The following is a 9,812-nucleotide window of genomic DNA, read 5'->3' as shown; positions in this document are numbered from 1 at the left end:
AGTCATTCATAATCATCTATCCATTTATTCAGTTTCCCTTTCCTTCAATCTCTCTTCCTGGCTCCTCTCCTTTCACTCAGACGTCGATATCTCCTCCGTCCGCCACCATCATCATCAGACGTCGATCTCTCCTCCTGACTCGATCCCACCGTTCTAGTTCCGTCCACCGCCATCATCATTAGATCTCGATCCATGGTCATTGAAATCCTCTTTCGTCTTTTTTCTTGTCAATTTATAGCGAATTCCTTCATTTTTTTTTGTGGCTTTAAATTATGAATGCATGCAAGAAATTGGGAATGGGAATGCAAAAGTGGTCAATGATCTGGTGCTCCTTGATTCTGCTGTGTCTCACTCACTCACACTCTCTAAATCAGTCTCTCTTTCTGTCAAACTTGAAGGGATTTTGTTGGGTTCTTGAATCTTGACCTCTGTTATATTCCAATTTCAAATTTATTGTTGAATTAAATTGAATTTGAATATATATGCATGTCTTGTGATAGTTCCAATTTATTTTTGTTTCTGTTCCTGGGGTTTGGCTGGGATTTGTCTTCAACAATTGCAGGGGGCTTGGTTCGTGGTCGGCGGAAAGGCTTTGGTGGCGGCGAACGATTTAGTCGGATAGGTTTCTGTGCATGTGTTTTTGTTTTGGGCTCAACTCTTGGGTTGGGCTCTTCTTTTGTTGGTGTTTTGGAGATTCTTAGTTGTAGTGTGGTTGTTGTAAATTTGGGCCTCCAGTTGTGTTTGTAAGTTTTGTGTTGGTAATAAAAGTTGAACCTTTTGACAAAAAAAAAAAAAAAAAAAAAAAACTATTCTAATTAAAAAAAAAAAAATTGTTATTAGAGCCGTGGACTCGACCCGAACTGACCCGTTTCAAACAGATCGGGTTAGGTCTGGTTCTAGATTCTGAAATTTCATTATTTGGCCCGGCCTGGCTCATTTCTTTTAAACTTGGGTTCGGTCTGGTCCCTTCAAAATTGGGCTCGACCCGACCTGTGCCCAGTCCTAGATGTAATTGGCAGATTTATATAATTCTTGGATTGATTTTTTTGAAAAAATAGTTTAGAGACCTAATTTTCACTTAGGTGATAATTCAAGGACTAAATTGGTAGTTCACCCTTACAATATTATTATGGCATGTACTCGTATTATTGTGAGATTCATAATGATGGTGTTATTCACACGCCCCTTTTTGCCTTCTATACACGTTTTTCAAATTTTGGCCGTTTGATTGAAGAATTGAAGAAGATCAAATGACATAAATTAACAAGGGGTGTATGAGAAGTAAAAATGAGTATATGAACAACACCATCCATTCACTAACATCAGCGGCTAATAGGCATCTATGTATGTGCGTGTGAGCGATTATTATTACAGTTGACAGTATTTGTGGAGCAAAAAATGATCAAGAAAATTACGGAGGTGACACGTGGACTATTGGCTAAAAAGGACAAAATTACCCTCGAAGCACACTGAGATTCCCATGCGCATGCAATGGACAATAACGGCTCAATCAAGGAATAGTCAAAGGTGATCAAAATGGTATTTATTCAAATCCCTTTCATCACTCCTCATCAAATCTTTATTCAAAAGGTAACTCCCAATTTTCCTATTTAATTTAGGATTAATTGTCTTGTTAATTGCAAGATATTATTTCACATAATACCTTGCAATTATTCACACAATTTCATCATATATGGCTGGTCACTATTCTCCAAATAGGGTCGGCCACACCATTATAAATAGCACTATTCTTCCACTAAAAAGCTAAGTCATTTGCTACCCATAAACTCCTAAATATATTATTTTTAGAATTTTAACTTTGGTATCGGAGATTCTTCGGCCAAAGCCCCCTCATTCATCATGGGTGTGTGAGGCTTTTGGCCTTAATCTTAGGTGTTATTATTTTGCAGGTGCATTTTCGTTAAAAGAGAAGACGACGGAAATTTACATCCACATTATTTATGTGTGTGTGTGTGTAAGCAACTAAAATAAATAGCTAACAGTCAATTACATGCATTTAAGTGACTAGCTAGATAGTTGACAATCACCTATATACATGTAACTACTAATTAACATGTGTGTCATATCCTATAACATGGATGGTACCATGTTAACAACCCTACAATTCCGAAGTCATCAAATCAAACAAAGTCTCAATTGGTAGGTAGATTGAATATGTAGATATTTCATTGCGTGTAAGTAACTAACATCAACAGTTGACACTTGCTTAAGTGTATGTAAGCGACAAACATTAACATATGCACACATTCATTTATATGTGCGTGTAAGCGACTTAATACTTATATGCATGTGTGTTGTATAATACTATAACATAATACCAACAACTCTAGAATTCCAAAGTCATCAAATCAAACAAAGTGGTAGGTAGGATATATAGAGATTTGACTGAGAGTTAGGAACATTGAGCTCTATATAAAATTACTTTTCAAGGATTAATCAATAGAAAAACTAACGAAAAGTTTAAAAAAATTTTAGGTTTAATGAAAAATGACAAATAAAGGTGTAGTGAATAGTACAAAGAAAAGGTACAAATGTGGTTTTTCATTCAAAGTGAATAATACTGGGAGTATTTCGTTAAAACTCCCTTATCAATTGATCATGAACCTCACTACTTGTTAATTCTTATCAATAATTAACAAACTACTTTGACAAAAGAATAATAATTAACAAGTTAAACTGCCTAACTGATCCTCCATGAAGGTTCTCACATAGCTCGATCTCTCCATGCTCAATTGCCTATTTTGTGGACGATCAATACATGAAAGCATGCATGCACGTGTTATGTGGCGAATGGAGATTTGGGACCATTGCCCACTATCTTGTGTTGCTCGTTTAGTCATGACTCCTGTCAGGAAATAAGATCCAAGCCAGCCCAACACATCTTCCATAATCATGACTTTATGTACCTTGTTCTCCATATCAAGATCTACTCCAGAAAAACCCTAGCTGTACTTTGCAATTGATATTAGGCCTGGTTTGGTATTGAGGTGATTCTTAAAAAAGCTAATATCAAAAAATGCTGGGAGTTGTTTTTGTGTTTGGTAAATATTCAGCTTCAGCTTTTTTTTTCATAGTTTTGGGTGAAAAAAATCCAAAAACAAGAAGCTGCAAAACTCAGCTTTGAAAAACCGGTTTTTTTCACATCTGTTTTACATAAAAGTTTACCAAATACTATAATACTGTTTTTTTTTTTTTTTTTTTTCAAAAGCACTTTTACCAAAAAGTTTACCAAACACTCTGCTGCTTTATTTCACAGCTGCTTATTCTCACAGCACATCAGAAGCTGCTTTTTTTCAAAGCACAACAATACCAAACCAGCCCTTAGTAGTTCTTGGAATCTTACAACTGGTATTCTAAAGGCTAGTTCTAATCATGACCTCCTAAAAATTTGTATTAGAGTCTAGTTTCATCACGCAATTAAGTTTAGACTCTTCATAATGTGCAACCTATAAACTGGAAGGCGAGTGAAGTAGCTATAGAGGGAAAGAGCTAGCTGCCGCTGAATTAATGTCGATAGAGGGGGCCAACGAAAGGACTTCGGTTACGAAAGCGTGCTTTTGGCACCCTTTCCATACAAGTTCTACATTCATGGCCTCTTAACATTCACTAAGTTGTGATTGAAATTCTTTCTATAAGACTTAACTTATCAAAAACATAACCCAACAGATTAAGCTCATGATCCACAAATCATACAAGTATGAAAACTACAATTTGATAAACACAAGAACCAAACTAACATGTAAAAGCAGTCGAAGAGAAATTATAAAAGACATCAAAATAGCCCATGCCACCAATCTTCTATACCAAACCTTCCCCTCTCTTACAAAACCATAATGCTTGCACTAATGATAGGTCTTAGTCCAAAATCAAGTGTGCGTTTTGCGAGAGTAGAGACCTATGCCAAACCTTCTCCTCTCTTACAAAACCATAATGCTTGCACTAATGATAGGTCTTAGTCCAAAATCAAGTGTGCGTTTAGGGAGAGCAGAGGCCTACTATATACACACGTTCAATTCACTTGTCTCTCCTATTAGAATTCAAGTGGAACACTGATAAGAAATCCTTGTCTAACAATGAGTGCACAAAACTATGATCTTATAACGTCTAGAGCAATTCAACACCAAATATATTGTGGAGTATAACATACGTTCTCATCCTTATATTCTAACAGTTTCGCCATACCAGTATTATAATCAGAGTAGTTGAATTTCTCATTTGATATTTGATTGACATTTTGTGAATAAAGTGAGTAGTTTACTGTGACAATAATTACAATTGGGTGAATAGGAGGTATCCAAATGTGCCCAATTGTCCTAGTGAAAATTTCCAAATGGACCTTAATATGCGCTTTATTAATCTTAACCATCTTTCACATGAGAGGGTCATATTGCAAATTGAAATAAATATGAAACAACCACCACCACTATGTCAAAAATTTGTATCTGGATCCATAACAGGCCCGATGATCCCTCCAAATTTCGCCCTCCATTACTTTCTTGTTTTGGGGGTGGGAGAGATAAGGGCACTTCAGCTGTAACAACATCCTAAAAGGGTAAGAAATATGGAAAATTAGGTCATTACTTGTACCATTTTTTGTATGCAGGTAATCATGTTAATTAACCCTGACGTTAAATGAGTTTAGCACTTTATCCGAACCTTTCTTTGCTCCACCACCAACCATGGGATCTTTTCATATATGATCTAGCAAGGTATACCACGTAAATTGCAGTTGTGTCGTGCCATATGCATTTTTGGGGTGAGCATTTAAATCGAAAAAAACTCGAGAATTAGACTAGAGACTAAACCGATTCAAAGAAATTAGACTCGAGTTGATTCGATTCAAGTCTACCGGTTACCTTATATTTATTTTTCACATGTCTCTCTGAGTGAATGATTCTATGCTTGTTGCACAAAATTAATTTTGAAATTCTTGCACAAGTTCTTTTATCGTTTCCAAGTTTTAACCAAGGTGTTTGCTTTTAGTTGTTTTAATTTTGAGAAAATTTTGACTTTTTAGGATTTTGAATCTGAAACCTCTCTAAATGAGCATGAACCCAAATCGAGATAGCCTAACTAAATCAAACCAAACTAACAAAACTGGATCATTCTTGAAATTCTTTGATTTAGTTTTGTTGATCATCAAAGTAAAAGTAAAATTAAACTATTCATCTTCACTTATAAATAAAAGGTTCTAGGTTCGATTCCTGTCAAAAACAAATTTGAACCACGTTATTGCTAGATTATTGTGAGCCATAATTCATTGTGAACATTAGCTCACTCCTCCACTTTCTTAGATAAATAATATCATTTATTAAAAAAAATTAAAAAAAACAAAAAACAAAACATAACCGAATCAAACCGAAATATGTCAAAAATCCGGGCCTGTAACATATCATTAGAAGAATGCATTTGAGATTCCGTATACAAATCAGGGGTAAAACAGATAATCAACACAAAAGAACGGAAGACAGGGCCACCACTAAAAGCGGATGCCGCAGAACAACTGGATCCACAAGAGGCCCAGATCAGAGTGACGCGTCACGTGGACCGTAGATCCAGTCCCTTCCTACAAAAGAACGAACGGTGGGGATTCGGTCGGGACCGAATTTGCAGTGCATTTGAGTCGCATTTACTTTCAGGGCGGAGTTGAAATTTCATTTCGCTGGGCAAATTTGTGGATTTCCAATTTTTGTTTTATCCGCTCGGGTTTTCGTGTCCGCCAGTCACGTCCGTGCCTTTATTGTTTTTTGTTTCCATTTCGAACCAACACCAAAGGCCCTCAAGGCGGGCACGACCAGCACCAGCAGCAGCTCATCCGAACCTCAAATCCCAAAACTCGCATTTTCTAGGGTTTCAAAGAACAGGTGACTCTCTCTCTCTCTCTCTCTACATTTTGATCCGGTTGTAATCTCAACATTTTCAGGATTTTGGTTCCATTTTGGGTTTTCCCCGTTCGGGTGGTCCATTTTTGCTGCATTTGGTTTTGGGTTGTGATGTTTGTTCGGTCTGTGTACAATTTGGTAGATTTGTGCCTTGATCTGTTTGTTTGTAGGTGATGGGGGGTTTGCATTGCTGATTTTTAATTTATTTTTGAAAAAAATATAAAAAAATTTGCCTAGTTTTCGTAGAGCCGAGAAATGTTTATGAATTATGTTTGGATTATTATTTTTTAAATAAACTGGCATTATATTTATGCTTTTTTTGTTTTGATTTTCTTATTTGGGAATTGGGTTGGAGTCGATTTGGTGTTATCTGTTTATATTTGTTAACTTCAATCTCCGTTGTATGTGCACCAATGGAGATCAATGTTGATTTCTATGCAGCCTTCTGTTTGTCTGAGACAAGTGATAATTCCATTCAATGTGATGCATATTGTTTTAATTTTTGGGTTGTGGATAATTTGGGCTTTTAAATTTTGTGTTGTGGGTAATTTGGGTTTTACAATTCGATGCTGTTTATTTGCTTGCAGAAAGTAGAAGATGGCGGACAGCGAGGACATTCAGCCTCTTGTCTGTGATAATGGAACGGGAATGGTTAAGGTATGCGAAACAGATTTCCATCCCAGCCTTTAGAATGTATAATAGAATATCAATCTGTATGTATTTTAACTGGTATGAATCTAAGATGTTAGAAAGTGGATTTAGTTTGATTGAATCATCGTTGTATAGGCTGGATTTGCTGGAGATGATGCTCCAAGAGCCGTGTTCCCTAGCATTGTTGGCCGCCCACGTCACACTGGTGTTATGGTTGGAATGGGTCAGAAAGATGCATATGTTGGGGATGAGGCTCAGTCCAAGCGTGGTATCTTAACCCTGAAGTACCCAATTGAGCACGGAATTGTGAGCAATTGGGATGATATGGAGAAGATTTGGCATCATACCTTCTATAATGAACTTCGTGTTGCACCCGAAGAGCACCCAATTCTCCTCACTGAAGCACCTCTCAACCCTAAAGCAAATCGTGAGAAGATGACCCAGATCATGTTTGAGACCTTCAATGCTCCAGCTATGTATGTAGCCATCCAGGCCGTGCTTTCCCTCTATGCCAGTGGTCGTACTACTGGTAAGCTATTCAATCAGATTAGATATTGCAATAACTCATTTTACTTTATGAAATTGTTTTTATGTTGCATAAATTGTTTTGGCCTTGTTGATAAACAAGCATTTTACGGTTCAACCTAAAATTATCGAAAGAAAAAAAGGTATGATAGGCAACTACCTTTAAATGGGTTCACAGTAGATAAGATGGGCGTATGCAGTTTGGAATATATTATGAGTGATTTTGAAATATAGTTTTATCCATGAGAATGATATTGGGTAAAAAGATCATTTTGGGTTTGCTTAGATCAGCAAATGCTTATGGTAACATTATTATATTTTGGGTTTGCGTTTGAATGAAAGTCCAGGTTGCTAGTGCAGAAGCCATTTCAACTGTGATTCATGTTTTCTATGTGCTTGTGTGCAGGTATCGTTCTTGACTCTGGAGATGGTGTCAGCCACACGGTCCCTATTTATGAGGGGTATGCTCTTCCACACGCCATCTTGAGGCTTGACCTTGCAGGTCGTGATCTGACTGATGCCTTGATGAAAATCTTGACCGAGCGTGGCTATTCATTCACCACCACAGCAGAGCGTGAAATTGTGAGGGACATGAAGGAAAAGTTGGCATACATTGCTCTTGACTATGAACAGGAATTGGAAACTTCTAAAACCAGCTCTTCTGTTGAGAAGAGCTATGAGCTACCTGATGGTCAGGTGATCACTATTGGGGCAGAGCGTTTCCGATGCCCAGAAGTCCTTTTCCAACCATCCATGATTGGAATGGAGGCTGCTGGTATTCATGAGACCACTTACAATTCCATAATGAAATGCGATGTCGATATCAGGAAGGATTTGTATGGCAACATTGTTCTTAGTGGTGGTTCGACCATGTTCCCTGGAATTGCTGACCGAATGAGCAAGGAAATTACTGCATTGGCCCCAAGCAGCATGAAGATCAAGGTGGTTGCCCCACCAGAGAGAAAGTACAGTGTCTGGATCGGAGGATCTATCTTAGCTTCCCTCAGCACCTTCCAGCAGGTTTGTTTCTTAATACATTCACTTAGTTTTCTTGTGCAAACTACTCGTCAAAGAGATTCTTATCGGAAATCTGCTGTTTGAGTGCAGATGTGGATTGCCAAAGCTGAGTACGATGAATCCGGTCCCTCAATCGTGCACAGGAAATGCTTCTGAGAACAATCAATGATAGGCGGAGTGATGATAATGGAAAGAAAATGCTGCTTGCATTCTTGCTCTCTGGTTTTGTTGTCCGTTTTTATTTCGCTTTATATTACTTAAATGTCTGGACGATGACTTTGTAGGTTTACCGCTGGATTATCTGTAATTTTGCTGAATATGTTTGTATTCACAGTGATCATTGACTAATCCCTCTGCAAGTCTTTTGGTAGAATGTTGGTTCTGTTTCATCTCATTTTTTCTTGCTTATGAAATTTCTCATGTGCTAATGATGGGAATTATTTGTCGACCATTTGGTCCCTTGCTTCTTTCTTTTATTCAAGGAAACTTTAACGAAAAGTTTTCGGTACTGTTCATTTTAACGAAAAATCACATTTTTACATTAAAAAAATCAATCGTGGTACTATTTATTTTACCTTTTATTTTGTCCTTATAGTTAAAACTCAGTTTTAAAACCTTTTTTTATTAGTTTCCTTTTATTCAATTGGGATACTGAAGAAGAATGGCTCACTGATAGCAAACCCGGATTACGTTTGTATAGGGTTCGACTTATTCCGTTGTAACCGGAAAGAGACTGAGGGTAAGAGTTTCCTGGTTGGACGAATGGAAAAAAATTAGGGCCCTATTTGGTATTTTATTTTATTTATTTATTTATTTTTATAAATCTTGAAAACTTGGATGAACTACTCAAAAAACCCATTTTGTATTTAACTTGGAAACTATTTCAAATCTTAAGGGACGTGAGCTAGACAACCCAATAATTTGTTTGTACAAAAGCATCAGGTGGCGGTGGTTGAGGGAGGAGATTGGGATTGGGATGAGAATTTTCATGAAAAGGGTTGGGCTAAGTTTATTTTAGTTAAAGAACATACTATAACTTTATTCAAAGACAAAAACTTAAATTTTAATGAAAAACTCTTAAACTTTAATAAAAATGACAAAAAAAAACTTAAATTTTAATGAAAAAAAACATAATTTTAATATTAAAAAGAATTTTTAAAAAGAAATTAACGCGCCGTACTACATTGTTTATGAAATTTACTAATCGTTTATTAAATTTACTACACCGTTTATGAAACTTACTACATTGTTTATGAAACTTAACGATATTACTTTGTTTATGAAACTTAACGGTACTGCACTATTTATGAAACTTAACGGTAGTACACTGTCTATGAAACTTAACAATACTACACTATGTATATATGTATATTATTTCTTTTGCCTTAAGTAGGTATGCGTGAAATCTACGTATATCACTTATATATATATATATATATATATATATATATATATATTATTTATCATACATATGAAAACACATCTTACGAGATTATAGTATTAGACGTGTGTTTGTGTTATCTTGCTTTGTCAAAGGCCTAAAAATAGGTGTCATCGTTGTTACAATAATACAATACTAATGTGTATTTTCATGTACTTTTTCTGATTTAGTTATATTTGGGAGGGAGGAGGGAAGGGAGGTATATTCTCTGCTCTCCCACTTCTCGTGCCCTCCCGTGCCCTTCTGTTTGTGTGGTCACGGTTAAGCCACGTCAA

The 9,812-nt window shown here is 36.4% G+C and overlaps 1 protein-coding gene and 1 long non-coding RNA gene across 2 annotated transcripts; both read left to right on the top strand.

The window, feature by feature from the left end:
- LOC148692276 (uncharacterized) lies at positions 1-989 on the top strand. Its single transcript, XR_015954074.1, has 2 exons — positions 1-195; positions 563-989. It is a non-coding gene; the product is annotated as an uncharacterized LOC148692276 (long non-coding RNA).
- Positions 990-5,618: 4,629 nt separating this feature from the next.
- Positions 5,619-8,490, top strand: LOC137744705 (actin). The gene is made up of 5 exons (XM_068484489.2): positions 5,619-5,885; positions 6,491-6,560; positions 6,690-7,083; positions 7,486-8,099; positions 8,187-8,490. Exons 2-5 carry the CDS (start codon positions 6,501-6,503, stop codon positions 8,250-8,252), a joined length of 1,134 nt encoding a protein of 377 aa, XP_068340590.1. The 5' UTR covers positions 5,619-5,885; positions 6,491-6,500; the 3' UTR covers positions 8,253-8,490.
- The last annotated feature ends 1,322 nt before the right edge of the window (positions 8,491-9,812 follow it).

Source organism: Pyrus communis, chromosome 12 (assembly GCF_041283825.1).
Source record: "Pyrus communis isolate YQ-2024b chromosome 12, ASM4128382v1, whole genome shotgun sequence".
NCBI classification, from domain to species: Eukaryota; Viridiplantae; Streptophyta; class Magnoliopsida; order Rosales; family Rosaceae; genus Pyrus; species Pyrus communis.
Note: the sequence above shows the minus strand (reverse complement) of the source record. Positions and strands in the feature narration are given on the sequence as shown.